General features: G+C 39.5%; 1 protein-coding gene across 3 annotated transcripts; it reads left to right on the top strand.

Moving 5' to 3' along the window:
• Positions 1–462: 462 nt before the first annotated feature.
• Positions 463–24,217, top strand: nr4a3 (nuclear receptor subfamily 4, group A, member 3). Of its 3 annotated transcripts, none has more exons than XM_039679695.2 (9): positions 463–887; positions 3,574–3,726; positions 4,580–4,661; positions 7,475–8,316; positions 13,350–13,479; positions 14,191–14,354; positions 14,827–15,023; positions 20,051–20,229; positions 22,369–24,217. In XM_039679695.2, exons 3-9 carry the CDS (start codon positions 4,598–4,600, stop codon positions 22,638–22,640), a joined length of 1,848 nt encoding a protein of 615 aa, XP_039535629.2. In that variant the 5' UTR covers positions 463–887; positions 3,574–3,726; positions 4,580–4,597; the 3' UTR covers positions 22,641–24,217. The 3 variants fall into 3 exon arrangements, with proteins under 3 accessions (XP_039535629.2, XP_039535631.2, XP_039535630.2); XM_039679696.2 differs by lacking the exon at positions 463–887 and adding an exon at positions 2,747–2,766; XM_039679697.2 differs by lacking the exon at positions 4,580–4,661 and having other exon boundaries at positions 464–887.
• Positions 24,218–25,723: the final 1,506 nt, after the last annotated feature.

Raw genomic sequence — 25,723 nt, forward strand, 5'->3', positions numbered from 1 at the left:
CAATTACTTTTCTGTGGGCTAGTCTGCTTGTCCAGTGGAAGCTTGCCTACCGATATTTTGTTAGGTAACTTTAAATTCACACGCGCACGTTCAAACAGCGTGTGTATTGATCTTGCACACTTTAATAAACGTGTATTATCCCTAACAATATGATTACAGTGATTATTTAATATAGTGAAAAAAACCTATAAGACCTGCACTTGAACATTTTGCTTTGATCAATCAGGTCGGTACCAGCTAGCAAAATAAGGACATTTAAAATAGTTCCATCAGCTCTGGCATTATGCTGTCACGAATTTCATTTTATTGTGCTAATTTCCACTAGTAGACTAAGTAGTCGACAACATGCCCTACCGCGCAATTTCAGAGAATCTCTGACAACGAATCAGAAGATTGTCCCTTGTCCTCTCTCTCTCTCTCCTGGCATGGACTGTACGGCTTATGTGTGTATACTGTACAAGCGAGGCCGGGGGAGCGCTACAGTGCAGCCTGCCGACGTCACCTCTCCCATGGCGTCACATTGACGTAACGCATTCCAGGCTCTCTATGTACAGCCAGACGCTTAAATGTGCTATTAGACTTTCTCTCGCTCAGCGCGCGCCACATAAACAAAGGCACATTGCAATTTAAGCTCAGCGCATCCTCTCCGTTATCGCCGACTCTGTTATAGTGGAGCTGACAGAACCACGGAATACTTTTTTCTTCTTAGCTAAGAGGAAAATCAGTCAAATAATATTTTTAATGACAAATCCATCAACTTTTGCGACTTTAAAACCAACTTCCATCCAACCACTATTTTCAGTTTTTACAAATTTCTGTTGGATATGCACAAGGAATTATTAAGGCTTTACAAACATATGTAAAGACGGAACCTCAACAGAAATCAAGTAAGTGGGACTTTTAATTAAATACGCTTTATAGAAAAAGTGAACATTTGCCCACGCATTGAAATGTAAAATTATTGACAACATGCTTTCGCTGATTTTTGTAATTGGTATCGCGATCTCCAATCTTATATTTCTGCATGGCATTATGTTATAGAAAACTTTCTTGTCCGGACCTGTTGAATGTTCGATCCCTATACCGCGTGAACATAAACTGTGTGCGCGATGTCATTGTAGATGGATGGAACCCGATCCGAATTTAATTTGCGAAAAGTAGCCTATAACATTCTCTCAGGTTGTCATGGAAATGGGATGCCTATTCCTCACCCCGGTGAAACCGCTGTGTGAGCTCGCGCGGGGCCGGTAGAGAGTCTTGTGAGATCCGCCCGAGTAGCCTATGGAGTGAGTGTCGCGCGCTCCTCGTTTCTTAAAAGCGTGACTTAATATTGTACGTTTATTTATTTGTTTGTAGTATCTAGGTTAAGAATAATTTCAGTTGTTTGATCTAGTCTTATCAACATTGCTTTGCCACGTCTCAATGAGATGACACGAGCTTCATTCATTCTGTCTTTAAGATACGGAAGGACCAAACGTGAATATAGTGACATAGGCATTTGCACATTAAACAAATATAAACAGTCATAATGTCGTTACAAAAAAACTTAAGTTTTATATTTACCATTATCGCACTCTTGATAGGCTACTTTTAATATCAACATATTTGGAAAGCCATGTTTCCCTGCTGTCAGAAGACTTTTCTGAACAAACAACCGAGTTTATACAATGTGGCATATTGCAAGTATCTTTGTGGTGTTTATAATCGTGTGTTTTTGGTAATTATGAATTCTAAATTGACTCCGATATACAGAAACACGCTCTTGTTGCGTTTTAAAAAGTGCTTTCTTTCACTGCTTTTTGTGATGTGAATTTCAGATCAGCTAAGCACGCGCTCCAATGACACTTAGGCACATCTTCATAAACGTAAATGACAAAGTAAAGCTTGGTGATATAGCGGGTTATCTATTTCATTGGCAGTAGCCTACATGCATAGTGAGAGTGGTCACAGAACCGCCCCCAAGATAGGCTATGATACGACAATAGCCTTGCATTGATCAGAGCAGTGATCCAAGTGAGTTGTAGGCTATACTAAAGTTTTATTCCAAAGCACGCGAGATCAGGTCACGAAGTACAGAGCCTGGTAAAGTCTCATTCTCTTTCCCTCAGGTCTCTGTCCACATCGGGTGTCAAATCCCGTCTCCAAGCTAATTTACTGTACTTGTTTCCCCCATCCCTTTATCTCCACTCTCTCCCTTTCTTTGTGTGTTTGCTGGAAAGCCTCTATCCCGCGCGCTTATTGAACGCAGAACGGAGCGCCTCTACAAAGCGCGTGCTTCAGTGCTCTCTCGCGGTTCTCTAGGTTACCGAGGCACAAGTGAACCTGCACGCTCTGTCAAAATCACACATAACCTCAGAAGGACAACTCAAAAACAAACATAATAAAGTCTACGGAAAGCTGTCAGCTACAGGCGATAGTTGGAATGGCTATGTTTGAAATAAAAAAGCTTAGCCTATTTATGAGGCCATTCAAAATGATATTTTTTTAATTTTTTTTTTTTGGCCTATGTTTCATTATCCTGATTACAATTGCCAATTAAATCATATATGATTGTCTACAGTTTTGATATTACAAAACCAAGAAGGTTTCTAGGGTTTGTGTCTAGTTTGAGCAACGAGAAAGACCGTGCTCAATTCGAGGGCTGGCTTTGTGTGAGCGCGCCTCTGTCAGGGAGGGGGCGCTAGTCGCTTTTAAAAACTCTTCTGTGACGCGCTTGGGTTTTATTTGACCAAAGACGGGGATAGTCAGACTTCATTGAGTGCACAGGTGAATATTGTCTAACAGTCACTGAGATTGCTATTATTCTGAGCTAATGGAACAAACAAAAAACTGCATGGAAATATTTTTAATAGACGCCCAGACCTGATATCTTTATGGAAAAAATTAAATAGTCCTTTATATATTGTATATACAGACATGTATGGCATTTAGTTTTTAAACAATGTTCTTTGGTGCTGAAACAATGTGTCCTACATCACCTGTATTACCTTTTCACTTGTCGTTTTTTTTTTATTCGAGTGTACAAGACAGGTTTTGTACAATTTTATTCGCACTTTTTTTTCTTTTTTGATTAATGTTGGTTTGTTCCTTAAAGGCTGCGATTCAATCGTTGTTAAAGTTGTATTTGTATTATTTCTGTAGGCTAAAACAAGTAGCCTATAACTTTATCCAAATAGCCTAATATTTTAGTTTTTGTGAATAGAATTAAGGATTATTTTACTGGTAACACACTGAACATTTGGCTATTTAGTGTGGTTTCTGATTTAGGAAAATATACAAATGACCAGTTAGCGAATTTGTAGCCTATATAACACATTATGCATTTAATCTGTACTTTTTGCATCCAATTGATTAAGGGGTCAGATTATGGTTAAAAAAAGCTAAGACTTATGTATTGTTATCTTATTGGCTTGCACACTTGTAGGCTATTTGAAGTAGCCTTGATAATTTTAAAACAAGTTTAACCCAAGGAATATCCTATACGAAAAGTCTGAGTGTGTCTCTATTATTTTGCAGTTCACTGTTTGTGTGTGACTTTTTGTCTCAGTGAACTAAATGTGTTCCCGATTGCAGACAGCGGTTCGGAAGAGCGCCTGCAGCTCAGGTCTGAGTCCCGGCTCCCGGATCCCTCTCCCGCCGCGTGCGCTGAAGTAGCCTCCAACCCCAGACGCGTGCAGCCTCCAGCCGAGACACCGAGCACGATTCAGCGAGCAAAAGGCCAAGCAGGTACCACAATCTCTCCACTATCTTTTCCAAACGGCTACTTGATGTGTATTGCATAGTCTATTTAAACTTTTATACATGTCTAGTTTAAAGAACATAATTTCCTACTTAATGTAAACCGACTGGTTGTAAGATGGAAAAGTTTTTGTTTCTAATTTTGATTAGGCTACCCTAGGCCTATATGCCGATGTGCGTGCTGTTATACCCCACTTTGGTTTGTCTTACTTTGGAAATATGGAAATTTCAGGAAATCTCAGGGATAGGCTATAGGCTTCTTTTATAGCTATTTACCTGCTAAAATTGTAATAAAACAAAGTGTTCTGGTCTGCCTATAAAGCAATATGCTAATCAGTTCATATAGAGTTTTGATATTGTGTTGCCTAGTTTAAACTATTTTTTTTTCTTTAAAAAAAAGAGCTTGTTTGTGTTTCTAATTTTCCCGCGGACATAAATGCTAATAACCGGACCAATAACTGATTTTTAATGGCACTGTCGTTTTTCCGTATAACATTCCTTCACAAATTGCATTTAATTAAAAAAAAAAAACATTTATATGGCAGATAAGGCATCATTCACTTGTGTTCCAATTAATGAAACGTGCGCTATATTGTAGCTTTCATTTAATGCTTTTACCCAGTAGGATCACAACACACTGTCTTCATGGTCATAACAACCTCGTGTGCCGCTTTTAGAATACACTGTCTATGTTGTCTTAGTGCATAGAAAGTGAAAGTTTGCGCAAATCTATTTGTGCTGCCTGATGTGTTCCACTGATGCGTGTTTGCTTCAAGAGCAAATTCTTAGCGTGTCATGTGCATTTATTTATTTATTTTGTCGTTGATTTTTTGTTTGTTAGATCTATGGCACTCTGACAATGAACAAGCGATCACAGTTATTGGAACAGCTGCATTTTGTCCATCTAAAATGCACACCTCGAGGTTAGAAACTGTTTCATCCCTCTAAAGCGCTTTCTATAAGCCTGCGTGTGTGTTTGTGTGAGGCTCTCTGTCTGATGCACGCACACACACACACACACACACACACACACACACACACACACACACTCACTCACTCACTCACTCGAGCTGTAAAGCATCGTTTCAGTATGACTTTATGTGGTCTAGAACTTTTAAATATTTTGACTTTGTTACGTTATGTTGGCTGCGTTTTCAGTTTTATGATCCGTGTCATGGTGAATGTGGAAGTGAGGTATAGGATCGACGTGCCCTGGCGTTTGCACGTGCACAAAAAAACCATAAACGGATACACACAAGAGATAGAATCAGACAGAAAGTAAATTCATGTTTTTTGTGCAAGGATTTGTATAGATTTACATTATTTGAGCTGATCTTAAGTGTGTCAAAAAGACACTCAACCCTTGATTGGCTACCATATTTGAGCTTAACACGAACTTAAAATATTTCCAGAAATACTCAAAATTAAGTTTATCAACATAGCTGTACTTATAACATCCTAACGTTTTTTTATCCATTTATTTATTTTTTATTTAGGGGGATTCGTAAAAAAACTATATTATTATTTAAATTGCAAGTGTAAAGCGAGAATGAGATGACTGGTCCGGTAAAACAATTGTCTTGGAAGGACATTTTTAAATCTCAACCGCAAGTTTGAAAAATATTTTTTTTCTGTGTGAAAGTGGTGTATTCGAAAGCTTGGCTCGTTTTTGCAAATCTCCATCTAGCACTGACCTCAAACCATTCACTCAGTAGGCCCATCCATGACCATGATGATGGGGTCACACCGGTCGCACCCGCCCGCCCGCGCTTTAACATCTCTGGCATAAAACTCGTCTCTTATGCGTTAAGTTGCGAATTGGAGATATAAAATGGTGTATGGATTAAACATAAGTACAGGCAACATTTGTCACGTTCTTATAGATTTGCACAACAATCTATTTAGTTTAAAACGTCTTACTAGGTTAGTTGATGGTTAGCTCTGTGCGCTAGGGGCGCTAAAAGACTATTTGGGTTGCGCGCGAGACCACAGTTAAAAACCCTATAGCTAAAATGTAACAGAAATTATTTTAACGTTTCGCTTAAAAGTCATTTTGTAATTTGTAGCTACTCTGAAACATGTAGGACACCATTCAATTGTTTCCCCCCCTCATTTATTTAGTTGCAAACGATTAGCCTATTTTCTATTGATATCCAAATTGAATACAACAGCAGGTTCATACGAATTTAACATTCAAGCATACATGGAGAAAAATAATATAGCAACATGAGTTATCATTACTAGAATTAATAGGCCAATGTAGGAGGATAACAATGAAGTTCACTGTGAATTTTAATAGCATAAAAGTAAACAAAAGTTTGGCAATCAGTTCTCTAATTAAGTTAAAAAAATATTCTAGGTAAGCTCTGTCTGTTGATATGCAATGCATTATCATTTAAATCCAGTGGTGTGACAGAAATGTCATCTGACATCTGATGTAATTAAACTCAATGTTATCCATGATGCTGTAGGCTATGCCATGCGTTTGTAGCTATATTGGCTTACGTAGGAAATGGAACGCGCGCACACCGGTCCGAGTCATCCACAGGACTGAGGCGTTCATAATTGATAAGCCTCCTGATTTTACTAAACACACATGACGTGTTGGAGGCACAAGGATTACGGAATCACTACATGACAGCGTCAATCCGACGTTGGGTCTGTTTACACTTCCCCACCTAGGGAAAATAAGCAAACAAAGGACACACACACACATATCTCCTCACGGACTCAGGTAACGGAACAAACGCACTTAAACAGCTGTGTCAAGGCGCACACTCCGCACAGTGCAAGTTTTATAACTTTGAGAGCGCGCGCTGGCAATATGGTTTTCCTGGAGCGCAAAGCTGGCTCAGGATACAGCCTGCTAATTAACAGAAACAAGGGAGTTCCTCATGGGTTTTAATAAGATCATTTTATTTCAACAGGTGTTTGGTGCACGTTGAATTAATAGAGTTCAATCGATGAATATTTATCTAAAGACGTTTTATTAAAACTTGTAAGCGTTATGCTTTGAAAGCAAGTGACTAAACTCATCTTTTTCTGTCTGACCACGACGTGCATATTGTTTTGTGCAGTTTCTCATGTTTACATCTATGCATTTATATTTATCACAAGTGGACGAAATATAAGGACTGTTGATGGATAATAAAATAATCATTTGTGAGTCAATATGTGTTCTCCTTGGGTTGGACAGTGTTTGCTCACAAGAGTGGTATGAAAAAACTGCTGAGATTAAGGAAATATTTTAATAATTAGTATCATTGTTAATGAAATAGTTCACCCAGAAATTATCATTCTCTAATAATTTACTCACCCTTATGTTGTTCCAAACCCGCATGAATTTCTTCAGTGGAGATGTCATTTCAACCTCAGCAACTTTCATTGTACACAAAATAAAAATAAAAATAGTATGGACTGGTGATAACTTTGGGCTCCACTGAGAAAAGAAAACCATACAACATAAGTGTAAGTAAATAATTGTTTTTATTCTGCTCTTTGTAACAAGTGAGAATCCAGGCCATGAATGAGGCGTGCATTTGTTTATTTATTTTTGCATGTGTGCCCACTAGCTCACGGCCTAACCCACGTTTCCAGGAATGGTTTATCTACTAACGTGGTACTAACAGAATATTTCTCAAATGCCAAGTTTGACATCACATCCTCTCCACACCTGAAGACAAAAGTTCATCATATAGTAGACATTAAGTCTGTTTCTCTCTCCCCGTCTCTATAGACATGCCCTGCGTTCAGGCCCAGTACGGCCCTGCACCTCATGGGTCCAGCTACTCCGCCCAGTCCTTTGGTTACCATGGTGACTACAGCGCTGACCTCATGGCGTCAGACTACGCGAAGTGTGAGCTCGGCGGGGGCGAGATCTCGGCGGCCGCCGCCACTACGTCCCTGCCCAGTTTTAATGTGTTTGTGGAGGGTGGCTTCGAGCCGAAACCCTCCTGTCTGTATCAACTCCCTCCTCAACGCCCTATCATCAAGAAGGAGGTGGAGCCTTACCCACCCATGGCAGCATCCGACGAAGCAATAGCTGGAAGCTCCATGTACTTTAAGCAGTCGCCCCCTTCAACGCCCCCCACGCCGCTTCACCCCGGGCCACCCAGCAACTCTTTCTTGTGGGATGAACACAGTCTTCCCCCTGTGCCCCAGCCTTGCTTGATTGAAGGCCCATTGAAGAGCCCTCGCTTCCCTCATTTCTACGAGCAGACGGCCCCACCGTCCACCAGCGGCTACGATGCCCCCATCGGCCTTCCGCTGCGCCCTGAACGCTCTCCGTCGTCCTCCTCTTCGTCTTCACATGTGCCGCCCAGCCTGGACACACACTCACACGTGCACTCCCATACACACTCGCACTCGCACATGTACCCGCTGAACATGGGTAAGCCGGGAGGCCTGGCGTTCCGCTCTCTGGGCATGGGCCCGTGCCCGCAACTCCTGGGAGAGAGTTTGCCATCGCCGCCCAATCGCAGCAGCTCCGGAGAGGGTACCTGTGCGGTGTGCGGGGACAACGCAGCCTGTCAGCATTATGGTGTGCGCACCTGTGAGGGCTGCAAAGGCTTTTTTAAGGTAAGAATTCAGCATCTCTGCTGGACTGAGGTCTTTCATTGTCTTATAATAACTCTCAACCAGATCAGATTCAAACACACCCAAGTTCCATCATCGTCACTACTATTTACACATAATAATCCTTATTGACACACACTTTCATTGAAAGAATCATACAACAAGTTATGTTTAATGCAAATGGGAGGATTCCACTGCAAAATAACTAACTTGCGTGTACTCAGGCCTGTAAAACTTTTTCTTTTTTTCCTTGGAACACAAAAGAAGATATTTTGAAGAAAATAAATGAAATTGAGATATTTTCTGCATTTCTGCTGTAATTATGACAAAACAGCTTGCTTTCAAACTGAGATTATTAATCATTTAAATGAATTAACCAAGATCTATTTTTTATTTCAGAAGTTTCAAGAATGGTAGTTATTGAGGGGTAAAAAAAATAAATAATTTTTAGCATTTTAATTAGTTAATATATATTAATAATAATAATTTATCCATTTAAAGACTTTTTAGTTTTCCTGTGACCCCTTTGGAAGTTTGCTGAGGTTCCTATGTGGGCCCTTGGTTGAGAACCACTGCTTTACCACTGCCCACTGACTATTTATGGACAAAAACAATTCTTCAAAATATCTCTTTTGGGTTAACTATCCCTTTAAAACACGGATAAATAAAGTGAAAGAAATATCCAAGCTGAGGTCAATTGAAACTGACAGGAAATATTTGCCAGTTACGAAATCTCTCATTTGGATTTCCCATAATGCTTTACATTTTTTCTTAGTGTTGCATATGGCTGTAGTATTTTAGAAGCTGAAGTGGGTATTTGCAGTTTATGTTGATTGATACGTGTTCCTCAGTGTGCGCTTGATTTGAATAGCATGTCTCATTGTATATTTGAGTGTGTCTGTCATTAAATGGAGTGTAAGAGGGCTGTACTTGCTCTTTATTGTACAGTGTGTGTCCGTTCTTTGTGTCTCTTATGTGTCAGTGTGGCCAGGGTAGTGGTTGTTAATTGTGTATTCATTAGTGGTCATTAGTTTTGTTCTTGGTTTGAAAGGAGCTCTTGGCTGAAGAGCCACACACGGCTCTACACCGATCGCACCTCATTCTCTGAGTGTGAGGCTCAGGGATAACCAACCATTGTAACGCACTCTGCAGGCGTTTGAACCAAGGTTAAAGCCCACCATGTGAATAGCGATTCTTCGGTGAGCTGTGTGTGTTTTTGTTGTTTCGTTTTGAAGAGGGGGTTGGGGGTTACGGTCTACATGACATATAAGAAGCATTTGAGGCTGTACAGAAAATAATTAGTGCACAAAATCCGAAAGATTGTTTAGTTTCAGTTTCAGAGGCACAACTGTGACAGGTTTGCTCAGCCTTTTCATGAAAGCATTGGCTTGTGTGTACTGGGAATGTGTGTGTGCATGTCTTTGAGTGCTCTCACAAATCGTCTGAGCGGCGGTTGCCACGGTGTCTGTGAGGGTCGTTTCCCTCGGTGACCAGTTAGAGGTGTGACAGCGGCGCGCACTTAAAATACAGCAGCTCGGAGCTGTAGCCAGAAAAGCACACACACACACACACACACTCACACTGTGGATAGTCTGCTGCATAGAAAGTTTCGATAGGGATTTAATTGAACAGTTATAATATTTGGCATTTATTTCACATGTTTTTTTGGGATAAGTAGGCTATTATTTTTAATTTGTTTAGGTTAATATTACAGAAACCGTGAGAAGACTTAAAATATACAGAGACCGTGCTAAAAGACTGACAGTGAAAGTGAAGGAGTGAGAGTGGCAGAGCTGAAATAATTGAAAATGCCCCGTGGTCTGGTGCAGAAATAAATTATGCCTCTTTTCAATTAGTTTCACAATTAGTTTTTATTTAGTAATTAATAAAAGCAGGGGTTGTTAAGCCTGAGGCTTTGTAGCTATTACAGCAACACTGACACACACACATGACATCCACAAACAATGACATATGCACATTGGCAAGTCTAGACGATCAGCGTACTTATTTTTTATGCATTCACACACTCGTCACCCCAACTCGCAAAACACACTCACAGTTTAATTATCTCAGGCAACTCATTAACTCACAATATAAATATTAGCTGGTGAATTTTAATGCAAGCCGGTGTTTTGTGTGGCAGTGTATAGCTTTTGTCAAACTGCTAACTCTCTTTAAAAAAAAAGTCTCATAAATGTGTTTTTGTACAAAAGGGTTTATTGTGATATTTATGCACATTGATTTCTAGTACATTAGTTTTTGAAATAAAATTTAAATGGAGTGTGGATGCATTTATCCACTAAAATTATTCACATTCTTCCCAGCATGGCTTTAGTTTTGTTCATTAACAGCCACTAAATCATTTCACTTATGATTCTACTTTACATCTGAATACAAACTGTTTCACAATGAAAAACAGAAAATAATTGGCAAAATCTTTTCTCTATCTTGCTCACATCCCTCATTTATTTGGATTGTAATTTGCTCTGTGACTCATAACGTGCTCTGAGTGAGAATATTTATTCTGAATATTTACCTAATGGAGGGTCAGCACAGGCTCGCTCATTCACAAAACCTCCACATTCACTGGAATAAAAGTTGAACGGCTCTTAACTGCTAGGAACTGAATAAGAAGTCATCTCCAGCACTTTCCTTTAAGCTTTGCATTTGTTAAAACAGTTTCAACAAAGACAGATGTGCATTTGTGCCATTATTGTGGCATTTATAAAGTGCTGAAAAATAAACACACTAAAATGTGCTTGATTCACAGACATAGTCATTTTATAATACAGTCTAAGTGAGCAATACACGCAGACACACATACTTAACCAATTAATGATGACCCAGTTCCACCTCTCCTATTGAACAGCCATTCACACACGTCTAATTACACACCCAGAGGAGAGGACGAGAGAAGATAGTCTGATCATCTCTGATTAGGGGAGGAGAGGACGAAGAGAGGGGGATATAGGTTCCCTAAGGGGTTTTAATGCACGACAGAGCCATTAGCACATGTTACATGTCATGAATCCACAACTGCTTGTCTTTTCCAACCCTACGGACCCTGCTGTGCACTGGACCACAGCTCTGTGTGTGTGCGCGCGTTTGTATATTTGTGTGCTTGCAAGAGAGAAGGATGGGAGTTAGACAATAGCAGTGGGTTTTAAGTTTTTCATTTGGAATTTATGGTTTCATGAAGAACCTTTAACACCTTTTTGAGTTTCTTTATAGTGAAAAGGGGTTCTTCTGGTTATTAAAATGTTCAGAAAAATGGTTCTTCTATGGCATTGCCGTGAAAAGCCTCTTTTGGAATCTTTATATTTAATGGAGTGTAGTGTGTGTTTTTCAGGCCTTGTTGTTGCCAATAGTCTGTTGGGAGAAATTGATATATGTGTCTGTTCGTAGAAGTTACAATAACCTCAGATATCCGTTTCCTATTGAAAAAAAGTCGGAAACCTATTGTAACCGTGACAATTTTGCACTGTGACATCGTTTAGAGCATAAATAAACACAAAAATACACATGCACGTACACACACAGAAGACGTTTCAGTCACTTAACGGCCGTCATATGTACAGCGGTTTATCTCATTTCATGAACATCATGAGATGTCTATTCATCTCCTGCAGCAATAAAACCTTTGTTTTGAGGACTGTGACAGAACAGAATCTGTCACAGTCTGAACCGGCTATGAAGTATAGAATGGAGTTGCACTCACATAACTCGTGCATGTGGTTCAGAGGGAAAAGGCGAGGTGGGTGCTTTTTTTCCAACTAAGCCCAGGGTGTTGTCGAGATGATATGCTCCACAGGTTGTATTTTAATCAAGTCAATCAGTTTGAATTTAGCTGTAACTGAGTATAGACTCCCCTTGCTAACAAGAGCATTTGCGTGCCCACTGGGAGATTAGTCCACTCTACTATGCTGCTGTGGTTTTGTGTTCAATTTAGGTGAAATACAAGAAACCGTGCAAATCACATGGATAATGTGTGCGTGTGTGGGTTGGTGGGTGTTTTAGCTTCACCTGACTGTAAAATTCCAGCTTCCTGGGAAAAGCAGGTGGTTTAGTTGATTTCTTTTACACCTGTTGGAAACAGCTGCGTATTTTATGTTTCTTTATAGTTTTTAATGAAAGTGTTTTTAATAAAAAAAATAAAAAAATAAAGTGCGATTAAGCTAAAAAATACATGACAGAAAACTTGAGTGGACCGCTAGCCATTAGCCGCTAGTCACTTGACATACAAAGATATTAGTATTAAACTTTAAGATAGAACATTATGAAATTCATGATGAAGGCTATGTTTCCCACTTCAGTTTAACTAGCAGCCTTGCTAATTGAATAACTGCACAATGAAACCAGAATTGTTGATGTACTATTAAATTGACTGCAGTTGTAGCTTGTTAAAGCATTGTTTTTGTTTGTTTTAGATATTACATTAATTACCGCAGAACTTACTGGTCTCACGCAAGTGCTTAATCTTTTGGCTCAGCAGTAGCACGTGCATTTGATGTCTGAACCTGAAGCTTATTTGAAGTCTTTTTCCTCTTTTCTACTGTTTTTAGCGGCGGGAGTGCTCGCAGATCATTTTTATTTTGTTTTAATAAGGTCAGTAATAATCGTGCATATCCAGCCGAGGAGAAAACAACACCAGGGGGGGTTATTGCAGAGGCACGATCTGCCAAAACCCCGAGGTGCCGTGAGCTGACCCGCGAGTTTCACAAACAATTTTATCACGCGGCACGGGATGTCTCGCGGGAGCGGCCTCAGCACGCTTTGCACTGATCTTCATTGTCAGTGGCTTGCGCTAATAAAATTGTCCCTCCTGCAGGCAAGGCATGTTGGGAAATTAATTTTTATCTAATTATCCTGATGGAGCCTGAGCTTTTTCACATTGTAATTAAAATCTGACCTGCAAGCTTCTTTTTTAATTCTTAGCCAAAAAAATGGGATCAAATTAAATAAATGAAATGTTTAGACTTGTTAGCTTATTGTTTTCTTCTCCTTCCTTTTTCTCTTTTTATTGTCGGTGGCTGCAGAGGACGGTGCAGAAGAATGCAAAGTACGTGTGTTTGGCCAGTAAAAACTGCCCTGTGGACAAAAGGAGAAGAAATCGCTGCCAGTACTGCCGCTTCCAGAAGTGTCTCAGTGTAGGCATGGTGAAAGAAGGTATCACACACACACACACACACTCACACAAACACCTATATTATGTGTCTGGCCAAACCACTCAAGACAATTATCACACAATAGGCCCTGGTGTATATGACCTCGGCTGGACCTCTGGTTAGAGAGGAGATAGACACTCTTTATCTTAATGACTTAAAACGCACAGATGCACACACTACGCTCAAGAAGCAGCGTGGATTAATACCAATTCAGGGCATAGCTGGTTTAGTTGCTTAGTATGAATACATGAATTAAACTATAATGGAGGTGTTTACCGGCAATGCTTCGCCTCTGCAATCACAGCATATCAGCAGCTTCAGAACCGGTAATGACACAACACACAGGACAGTCACAAGCACACATGTTCACGGGGAAATTTAATTCTTGTTGAATGTAAGCATGAGTAGTATGTGATTTTAAAAAGATCACACCTTAGATTATCTTAACCACCTCGGCCGGTGATTAGGTCGGACATGCATTAAATCTCACATTCGCTCACCCAGTTCCTCCAAGACCTGCGGTCAGGCAGCTTTCAACTGCCCCCTACTGGTCAGTCAAGCATTGTTGAGAGACATTTGTTAAAAAGGTGTGTTATGAAGTGTAGGTGTCAAATAAATTGTTGCTGGTTGTGGAATTGCATTATATGATTTTAAAACTGTGTTCATTCATTGTCTAAACTGTGCGTTTTTTTTGTTTGTGTGTTTGACACAGTGGTGCGCACAGACAACCTTAAGGGGAGGAGAGGTCGCTTGCCGTCTAAACCAAAGAGTCCCCTGCAGCCAGAGCCCTCGCCCCCATCCCCTCCTCTCAGCCTGCTGAACGCACTAGTGCGGGCCTATTCCCAATCTACACCACGAGAACTAGACTACAGTCAGGTACCTGAGTGTGGGGAAATACTTGCGTCAATTAAGGCTGATTTTCACAAATCATTGTTTAACCGTTGGATACATGAATTATTAAATTACAGAAAAAAAATCTAGCTTTTTCAAACAACAATATATTTGATTTAATTTGATTTTATTACATTTTACCCAATCAGTTAAAAAAGATTTGAACTTTTGTGTACTGCAATAAATGACAGTAAATACTCTAGACACGCTTTTGTCATCTATTTTGAATTTATAAAAATGTGCAAAAACAAAACCACACTGAAGAGGATAGTAATTTAGAACTATGAGAAAGATGGTCACTGATGATGGAGAAGACCCAGCATCTTCCCCTAAATTGTTAAGTATATAGTGGTTGTAATGAATCAGAAGGTTCAACGACCATTGTTATCACATGAAAATGGGTAATTGTGATTTGTGTGGAATTTTTATTTCTCTCTCTCTCTCTCTCTTCCTGTAGTTCAGTGCGGTGGAGCCAGTGGGTCTATCTGAGTCTCAGCAGATCCAGATGTTCTACAGAGTGCTAACCGGCTCCATGGAGGTGACGCGCTGTTGGGCCGAACGGCTGCCTGGATTCTCTGAGCTTCACCACAATGACCAGAACCTGCTCATTGACTCTGCCTTCCTTGAGCTTTTTGTGCTTCGCCTTGCCAACAGGTAATTGCAGACACACACACACAGATCTCACTCAGTGTATGACTCTGACTTCAACACAATCTTCAACATACATTAAGACATCCATAAAAAATAGAGCTGGGCAATACAGTAAAAAAAGTTGCATTCTCGTTATATTCTGTATGTATCTCAATATTTATGCATTTAAAGGGTAAGTTCACCCAAAAATGAAAATTACGTCATTAATGACTCGCCCTCATGTCGTCCCAAGCTCGTAAGACCTCTGTTTATCTTCGGAACACAGTTTAAGATATTTCAGATTTAGTCTGAGAGCTTTCTGTTCCTCCATTGAAAATGTGTACGCTATACTGTCCTTGTCCAGAAAGAAAATAAAGACATCATCAAAGTAGTCCATGTGACACCAGTGGGTTAATAAGAATGTTTTGAAGCATCAAAAAGTCTTCCGGTTTTGTTGTTCTGTTGTGGGCCGTGAGATTTCACGTGTTGACACAACGCACAGTCACTCGTAGGCTCACTATTGGCCGACACGTGCCGCACAAGTCCTCAAAAGTGAAGCCAAAATGTCTCAATCGCCCCCCAGTGACCGGTCCTAGTATACTGTAGGTCATAAACCCCGCCTCCCATGTTATTTAACAGGACGTGAGACCAGCTAAACAATTAAATTACACTTCACATATATTTTTTCCAAAGATAGTTTCTGTCATTTACTGTAGTTTCTATCACGTTGATGTAATTTCAAGTGTTTGTTTTTTAGTTAGTTATTTGATGCTATAAAAATGGTAGCATCAAATAACTAACTAAACTGTAGTCCCGCTGTTAACTAATGTAGTCACTCGGACGATTTTAAGGATGCCGGCCAGTTTCGAACCCTTAAGAAGCCTATGGAGGAGTGATCCAGTTCTCAGATTTAATCATAAATATTTTAATTTGTGTTCCGAATATGAAGGAAAGTCTTACGGGGTTGAAACAACATGAGGGTGAGTAATTACCGACAGAATTTTCTTTTAGGGGTGAACTAACCCTTTAACTAATATTGATTAAAAGGCTATTTTTTCATGCAGAGGTTCAATGTCTTTACTATTGTTCACTAAACAATATGAGGACGAATTATATATAATGTAATTTGTAATCTGTACAATGTATTTCAAACAAAAGTTTGAACTGATTTACAGGAATGAATTCAACTTTAATTGCCTTTTTTCTAAAGTTGAATCTGAGATGCCAAATAGTGCATCAGAATCATCAAAATATTCACAATGTTGCTTAATATTATATTTTAACACCAATATATCATTAATATTTGCTATATTGTCAAGCCCACTTGCAAATACTCTGTATAATATAATATAGAGAATAAAGCCTGTGATAATATCCTAATTAGTCATTTTCAGTTCTGTTCAGAATGGGTACAGCTGTGGGAGGAAACGTTAGTTAGCAATTACACTCTGACTTTACACTCATAATATCTCATAGAAACTGTCAGACTATGACATGCTTTTTGTTTTCTATGACTTGCTATTAATGATGTCGTAGAAGTCTCTTAGGATTTTCTTTCTGGTTTAGAAATTAGATCGAGGTTTAAAGTTTCATAATGACTGAAAGAATTTATTCACAGGCACTGTCAGGATTTATATTGTGTAATATGCTGCAGTCGCTACTAGTTACATTGTGACTTTCGATGCAACAATGAGTGTGTGAGCGTGAGTGTGTGTTCTTCTCTCTATTCAGCACTGTAAGGTTACTATGGACACTGTGTGGAAGATCCTGTGGAATTCACCTTATTTAAGTTTATTGGTTAACAGCCTGGCTTAAAGGGTTAGTTCACCAAAAAATGAAAATTCTGTCATTAAATACTCACCCTCATGTTGTTCAAAACACGCAACACTTTCTTTCATCTTCAGAACACAAATGAAGATCTTTTTGATGAAATATGTGAGCGTTTTGTCCCTCCATAGACCGCTACGCAACTACTTTGACACTTCAAAAAGTTCATAAAGTGATTGTAAAACTAATTCATGTGAATTGAGTGGTTGAGTTCAAAATTTTCTGATGAACAGATTGAGTTTAGGCTTTTATTCACATATAAACATTCATAATTTCTGGTATACGGAAGCTCAAGCATGTTTGTTTGGCCAGCAATGCATCATTTTTCATTCTCGTGTGTTACACAGCAAGTTTGAGTTCCCGCAAGAACCAATGAGGTTTATTTTCGCGTGTTACGCTGCACGTTTCTGCAAGAGGCTTGTTCTCGCGCATCAAGCAAGTGCCGTTAAACTTCTTTGTGTAGCTGTCTATGAAGGGACAGAAAGAAAAAAAGATCTTCATTTGTGTTCTGAAGACGAACGAAAGTCTTATGGGTATGGAACGACATTAGGGTGAGTAATTCATTTTTGGGTGAACTATCCCATTAATCACCTGCCAGTCCCAAGAGACTCACCTGTGGCAGTAACAGCTCTGTTTGATGCTTAATTATATAACATTCCCCAAACTCTTGCATATCATTAAGTTTGAACGAGACAGTTTAAATCCAGACTAGAAGTAACCTGTTGTTTCTTGAAGTGTGTGTGTGTGTGTTTGGATGTGTCTCTGACTCAGTGACGTTCTGATGTTGCTTTAACAGGAAGTGGATTTTTTGTCTCAGCTCAGCTGCTCCCTGTTGAACTAGCTCTGGTGCTCTTTCTGTGTTTCTCTCTCCCTCTGTTTCTCTGATGGTGTAGGAGCAGGTGCGGGGAGGGAGGGCAGTGGGTGGTGGCGTCACAGCCTCAGTAGGGAGCTGCAGACTTGGGTTGTGACTCATTTAAGTGGGGGGATTCATCCGGGCTTACGTCATGGACACTCGAAAAACTCACAAGATACGCGCTCACAATGTGTGGCGACTTCACAATATGGGCGAACTTGCACATTTTCCACTCACAAACGTTCACAGTTCTCACATGTTTTGCAAATAGACTCTACACCACTAAAACACACACCAGAGAATGGAATCTGATGTGGCTCACAAATGCACACATGCAGATATCTCACCACGCGGCCGCATTGAGGCTAATGAATGAATGGATGGCAAAGAGATCGACTTGCTCTGACGCAAATTTAAAAGGAATGTGTGCGTTTCCGTCCTCAAGGGTGCTGTTGTTAATTTTGTTTTGTAATAATGAGGAGCTTTCACTCGGCCTGTGTTTGCTCACTTCCTGTTTTCCTTCTTTCTCTATGACACTGTAGAGCCTTCATAAAGGGCCCTGTTAGTGAAGGATACATCCAAGAAAGTGATTTCGCTGTTTATGATCATGTGATCTTGGGTGGTGCATCATCATGATTCATTTTAAAGCAAGGATAGTTTTTCTTACCTGCTATTCTAAAAGGTTTTGGAAAGAAGTATATCATGCTGACCAAGGCTGCATTTGTTTGATAAAAATATATTGCAAACATTTTTTACTATTTTTAATATTTTTTACAAATTAAAATGATTGTTTTCCATTTTAATGTATTTTAAAATCTAATGTAATCCTGTGATGGTCAAGCTGAGTTTTCAGCGTCATTACTTCAGTCTTCAGAGTCACATGATCCTTCAGAAATCATTCTAATATAATGATTTGGTGCTCAACAAACATGTCTCATTATTATCAATGATATCCTGTTTAATATTTTAATATAATATTCAAAAGAGCAGCATTTATGTGAAATATATATATTTTTTATAAACAATGTAAAAATCTTTACTGTCACTTTGAATTTTTTTTGAACTTTGAAAGTTTTAATATAAGAGGCAACATTTCAATATTTTATATTATATTTATTTGCTATATCAATCTTAAAGTTATTGTTCACCCAAAACTTTAATTTCTTTCATAACTGACTTACTCTTGTGTAGTCAAAAATCAATATGTATAAACAGGCTAACAATAATTTTATTAAAAATACAGTCTTTAAGAGCTTTAACCATAAAATTTGCTGCTGTTATCAAGGTAACTTTCCGTGACATACATCTTCATGTAGGGTATTCCAGACGCCCACATACAAGCGAGTAGAGCCCTTCATAGTACTTGCGTCAAGTGCTGTACTGAAATGAATAGGCCAGGCAAAGTGATGCTCACTTTCCAATATAACATCATCAGCAGCTTGTTTAAGGGTTCTGTACATATGCATTCAAGTGTAGTGGCGTAAAACCATTAGACTGCATTAATGAAGCACATATTTGGATTATTTACCCCACTGGGTTTCAAAAGCAACTTGTAAGATGACTCTCAAATATTCCTCCTCGCCATACTTCCCTTCATCCTCTTCCCATTACTCCTCCTCTCATCTTCTCGTCTACACAAGTGTGTGTTTTCGTGCAGGCTAATGAAGAACAGTTCATGCAGCAGAAGCCAGCACTCTACTGGAAAAAAAAGAGAGGAAGTTTTTCTTCCTAAATTGCAGGGTTGAGAGCGAGAGAGCATGAGTGTATGGAGAAGGAGAAGAAAAAGAAGAAGTGAGCGACGAATGAGTGGAGAGCGAGTGTTTGGGTGTTTCGCTGCAATTACACACAAACGTTCTTCCTGAGAATACAGTGAGACCATGAAGATAAAAAAAGGACTGAGAGAGAGAGAGAGAGAGAAAGAGTATATAATCTCAGGAATGTTTTAAAAGCTTTAATTGGGAAAGCTTGGCATAATTAGGTCCATTCCTATCTTTGATGTGCTCTTCCCTGTACTGGCTTTCATTTGTCGCTATGGTAATTGTTTCCGTGCAGTATGTCTTAAACACAGATTCAGCGGCCAATCAGGGCGCAGATCATCATCACATGAATCAGAGAGAGGTGATAATCAGCATGTGTGTGTGTCGCAGCAGAGACTGTGTGTGCTTTCTGATAGCGTGTGTGGCTACACACAGAATTAGAGGTTTGCTAAATTGAAACAGGTACCTGTTCTGAAGGGAATGAGAACGGCGATTAATTAAAAGATGAAAGGCGGCAACTGAACTCGTGGCTTCAAACAGCACCTTGAAGCAGTATAAATAACAACAGTTCTTCATCTAAACCCCTCTCTCTCTCTCTCTCTCTCCCTGCTCAGGTCTTTGCTGGCGGACGAGAAGTTCGTGTTTTGCACGGGCCTGGTCCTGCACCGGCTACAATGTCTGCGTGGCTTCGGAGAATGGCTGGACTCCATCCGAGACTTTAGCGCTCACCTGCAGGGTCTCAACCTCGACATGCCTGCGTTCTCCTGCCTGTGTGCCCTAGTGCTGCTCACAGGTAACACACAACCTCAGAAACACACTCTCTATGCATTTCACACATTCACTTCCTGTCGTTTCCTTCTTCCTGTTGTCGTTCGTTCTTGTTTTTGTATATTCACACCCCTTTTGTCCGGCTGGGGCAGGTGCTGTCAGAGATTAGGTTTACCTGGACAGCAGAAATAATCCCCCATTAATCACACACAGCAGAGACACAGAGATGGTGTGAGGTTTTTGTGCCTCTCCTCTGAGCACAGGTGGAGTTAGTTGATTATTGGTTGACAAAGTAGGACAGTGTGTGTGTGTGTGTTTGGGTCAGCAGGTGCTCGAGTCTTACCATGCATTATTAACACAGAGGCTAAACAGCAGGTCGACCTATATACAGACCAAAACCTTTCACCACACACACACACAGAAACATGGGCACATTCTGGCAAGCATTAAAAGAATTGGAATTGGCATAAAAAGTGCTGGCCGATTCAAATAAAAAAATGTCCATAAAAAATAAGGTGACGTAGTCACATTGTTCAAGTAATATTAACTACATGTACTTGTAGTAACTTGTAACTACGTCACCTTAAAATAAAGTGTTATCAACTACTTTTACGCTTACTTGTTTTTTAAGAAAAAGAAAAACAAATTATGATGGAAACACTTTCAAAAAAGTCATGTCACTCAAAGATGAAACTATTACATGGGATAGAAACATTGCTTAATTTTCAATTTGTTTGTGTGCAATATTCATATTTTTAGCGAGTCATGAGTGACTGAATAATTCTCTTAGAGAAGAAAATATTAAACAGGATAGAAACACTGTTTTTTTTAAATTGCAATATTCTGATTTTTGCATTAATTCAAGTCATGTGAATGAATAATTCGCAAATATGATGCTCATCTATCAGATTTCTCACATAAAGTAAATTCACAGCTTGAATGGAAACATGCTAATGTAGGTAAAACATTTAAACAATGTGAAATCTAAAAAAGATAATAAATTACATTGTCGCATCTATTACTTCTGTAATGCAACATTAAAACTACATATTTAATGAGGAAAAAAGTGAAGCTAATGTAAAAGCGGAATCGTTTCAGATGAAATGCAAGATAATACACTTATAAAAACTATTTACACTTAATACACTATGTTTTTTACACTATAAAATATGTTTTTTTTTTATCTGGAATAACATGGACCAATGAATAATAATTCTCAATAAAAACAAGAAAGTGAATAGAAACCGTTTTGATCTCATGTTGACATTAAAGACCACAAGAAAACGAAACTAATGATTTAAAAATAAAAAAGATGTATATGTTAATCAGTTTACTCAGTCACCCACACAGCGCCCAATCTTCACCTCCCTTTTCTCTGCCACACACTCTCTCGGTGTGGGTGTGTGTGTATGTGTTAGCCCCTATGGAGCAGCACTTAACTCTGTAGAGGAATTGAGTGCTACTCAGCAGAGCTGTAGTCCCTATCTCTCTCTCTCTCTCTCTCTCTCTCTCTCTCTCTCTCTCTCTCTCTCTCTCTCTCTCTCTCTCTCTCTCTCTCCCTCTCTCAACTCCTCCACTCAGTCTATCGACCCTCTAAAAGTGTCTGTGGTGAAAGAGTGCCATCGATCATCCCCTAGGAAAGAGGGAGAGACAGTGAAAGCAAGGGAAAAAAACAGCGAGAGTGAGAGAGCACGTAAGCTGAATGCAGTGACAATGGAGCAGCTCTAGATATAGATTTGGAACACACATAGATATATCCAAAGCAAGCCGGCCCTTTGCACTTCCTCTGTTCTAAAGCCATACATAGAGAGTCCCACTAGACTGCTGATAAGGGATGAGAATCACAAGAATTTTTTATTTATTTATAATATTTAATATTAATTTAATTGAATGTAAAATGAAATATATATATTGAGAGCATGTCATTTGTTCATGATTTGAACTGCCCTAGGCACTCAATATGTTTAGTGATTCATCAGCATCAGTGATCTAAATGTCAAGAAAATCATTTGGATTCTGTACTTTAAAAAAAAAAAAATGGAACCGGAAATGAATAAAAAATGGTTCTAAATTGCTACTGTAATACAAATTAAGAGTACATAAGTCATGTGTCTTTATGGGATGTTTTTTTTTTTTTTACTCAACCTCTTTCCTCTCATTTTAGAACAATGTCCTGGTCTGAAGGAGCCCAAAAAAGTGGAGGAACTGCAGTCCAAACTAATCTGCTGCCTGCGAGATCATCTGAGCTCGGTTTGCGCAGGAGGTGTGGCTTCAACTGGCAAGGCCACACCCCCAGTGGGAGCTGTTCTGGGCTTGAGGGCGGAGCTTCGATCTCAGCGTACGCAAGGCTTACAGAGGATCTTCTACCTGAAGCTTGAAGACCTGGTCTCACCTCCGCCACTCATCGATAGGTTTCTGGACACCTTGCCCTATTGATATCCACGCCCACTTTTGCAGACCACTGACACGCCCACAAGCTCATTCAGACACGCCCACAGCAGCTATAAACTCACCCTGGGAAGGGACGGAGCCAATAGCTAACAGCGATACTGAACTCGATTTCCCACGAGTCCCCAAATCCTCACAGGAAGCAAACGTGTCTGAGGAGAAACCAATCATATAAATGCTTTTAATCTCTGCTCTGCGCCTGATAGTGTAGATACGAGGCAGGGTTTGAGCTTATCTGACGTAACACGCACTGGGAATGAGAGCGACGCCTATAGCTCAGTGTGCCACGTCAGGATGGAGAAGTATTACGATGTGAGAATGTGTGTAAGTGCGCACGTGCGTCTGAGAACGCACACTTTACGGCTCCTTTGCAGGCGGTCCAAAAGTTCCACCACAAGAATCCACCTCAATGACAGCAGTTGTGTTCATCACAAACATACACTCACAGACACACAAGAGCACGCGAACTGTCCTTTCACACATACGCACGGATCCAAAACGGCAGCTTCAGGTGCCAGATTATGACGTATCATCTGTCGTTGGCAGAAACGAAGTGGATATGTGTGTGTGAAAACATGTAGGAGTGTCTCTGAGGGAGGCTTTCGCCACAAAGAGTGCATTAATGTCCAGAATCACAGTTGATCGCACCCCAAAAACCTGCAAACAAGTGCAATTTACTAAGTGCTATTGTAAATGACGAGAAAGAGAGGAGAGAATGAGAGAGTGTGTGTGTGTTTGTTCCAGTCCTATTTCAAACTCTAAATTATTTTAATACTAAGACTCGCCTTGTAAGGTAATGGTTTCAATTGAGATGATTTAGCCCAGTCTGCGCACTAACTTTTGAAAGACGAAGTTCCACAGACTTGAAATTACTTTAGTTTTCATTATTATTGTTATTACTATTATGAAGAAAAAAAAAAAACAAGGGATATTAGCATTAGGATAACAAACTAAAAAGAATAGAATTGGGCTTTGAGCACTTAAAAAACAGGAAGAGGAGGAGGATAAGAGAGGGCCAGTGAGATGCAGGTGCAGAGAGAGGATGGAAGGAATTAAACATTCCGCATTCGTGCTCATTTTTGTATGTTTATACTGTCTTCACCATTTATTAATACGGAGGACATTGTTGCAAAAATGTCTTTTATATGTACAACAAAAAAGTAAAAACGGATTATATGCATGGTTTTCTCCTTCTCGCCTGTGCTTGTATTTATTTTGCAAAGACTGCCGGCTCAACAAGGGCTTGAACACACGTACTGACTGGGCGTTCTCGCTTACTTTATCATATGGCAGCAGTTTGAACAGATGAGAAAGTACAAATTATATAAATATATAAATATATATATATATATACACAATACAAAACTAATATTTTGAAGTGTTTTTATCTGATAGCTTTTTCAAATCTTGTGGTACAAGTTGTGCATTGTTTTTTGGAGAAGAAACATGACAAAAAAAACATGTTTTTCAATGTCTCTTGGTTTGTTTAGTTTTTTTTTCTCTTTGGTTCACTGGAGGCTCTGTTCAGCACTTTGAAATCATAAAAAAACCTTCTGATTATTTGAGTGGAAGTGTCGTTTTTCTGTTCACCTCAGTGTAAAAGTGTCAGAAGTGTTTTTCTCTTGAAGCTTGTGTTTGTTGCTGCGACTCAGGATGAGGCCGAGGGACTCCCCCTTTGTAAAGTTCAAAAAGCGTTGACGTGCCAGGTGTCCTTACTGTCTAATAACATCATTCTGGTCAAGGTCCCCTCTGCATTGAGCTTCAGGTACGAGATTGAGCTCGGGGACGGATTCAGATCATTTTGGGGGATTCTGACCACATCAAGCCCACAGTCCTCGTTAAGCCACATCGATCCATGTTGTGACATTTCTGTGCAGAGGCGCACTCGCACACATGCACGCTGACACGGCTGCTCTTTCTCTGTCTTCCTCCATCACCCTTCTAATTTGTCTTGGATTGTCGAATGCAAAGCTGAGCATGCATGAGCATACATGCACATAAACGGACCCAATACACACACACTATTTATAGTTTTGACAATAAGAGATAGTAAGAAAAGTCTTGATCACACACGCACACACAAAGGACATGTAATCAGAGGATATTGATTATAACTATGATATATATCTAATAAATATATAATACATTTATTATTATGTATAATTATTTGTGAAATCTATAGCACACACATATGTGTGTATGTACAGTATATTGTATATTTTATATATCAAGCTTTCAGAGGATGTTATAAACACTCTCACGTTGGCACACACACACACACACTTAAGACAGGTGGATGGTAGGTTGGTGAAGCTGTCAGTCTGTAAGTGGGCAGATCGATTCAGAGTGACAGGTAGCCGACCCCCCTGGAGTCTTCATTAAAACCCTGTATTAGAGCTGCAGGGGAGAGGCACACACACACACACACTCACTCCTCATTTCCCTGTAAGTATGGTGTGTCGTGTTTGTGTGGCTCATGATATATTGATTGGCTGTTAGCGAGTGAGTTGAGGGGATCAGCAGGGCTGGACTCACACTGTGGAGACTGGAAACAAAGCTTTAGCGGAGGAGCGGGACTGGTGGTCACACACACACACATGCAAATCATCTTTAATGCCAAAGAGCACATTTGCATAGTTCAGATCATTTTATAGAACTATTTCAAAAAAATAAATAAATTAAAAGTTTAGTAAATACAAGATTTGTCAGCTTATTTATTGATTAATGCTTGATTCTAATATGAAATGAAAAATAAATAAATAAAGGTTTATATAAAAAAACCTATTTTATATATTTAGTAATACTGCTTGATAGAATATTCGAGTGGTGACAAAACCTCACACCAACAGTTATGACATAACATAAAATTGCTGGTCAACATGACAGACTTTCTAGTAGATGAAAAGTGGGCAAAAGGTCAAATAGAATTGCATTGAAAGAGAAACCTGAGCCATATCTAACAGTTGCAGATCCCATGTACAGGAATGAACTCTTTTGCAGCCACCAAGAACAACACAGCAACAATATAGCTATGAAAACACTCAGAATGCATGGCAAAACACCTCAGCACT

The sequence above is a fragment of the Pimephales promelas genome, chromosome 12 (assembly GCF_988280905.1).
Source record: "Pimephales promelas chromosome 12, fPimPro1.hap1.1, whole genome shotgun sequence".
Taxonomy (NCBI): Eukaryota; Metazoa; Chordata; class Actinopteri; order Cypriniformes; family Leuciscidae; genus Pimephales; species Pimephales promelas.

Excerpts from the sequence above, each read along its gene's own strand:
- nr4a3 (XM_039679695.2), top strand. The coding sequence starts at position 4,598 with ATGAACAAGCGATCACAGTTATTGGAACAGCTGCATTTTGTCCATCTA. Across the intron at positions 8,317-13,349 it reads GCTGCAAAGGCTTTTTTAAG|AGGACGGTGCAGAAGAATGC; the intron begins GTAAGAATTCAG and ends CGGTGGCTGCAG. Across the intron at positions 14,355-14,826 it reads GAGAACTAGACTACAGTCAG|TTCAGTGCGGTGGAGCCAGT; the intron begins GTACCTGAGTGT and ends CTCTTCCTGTAG.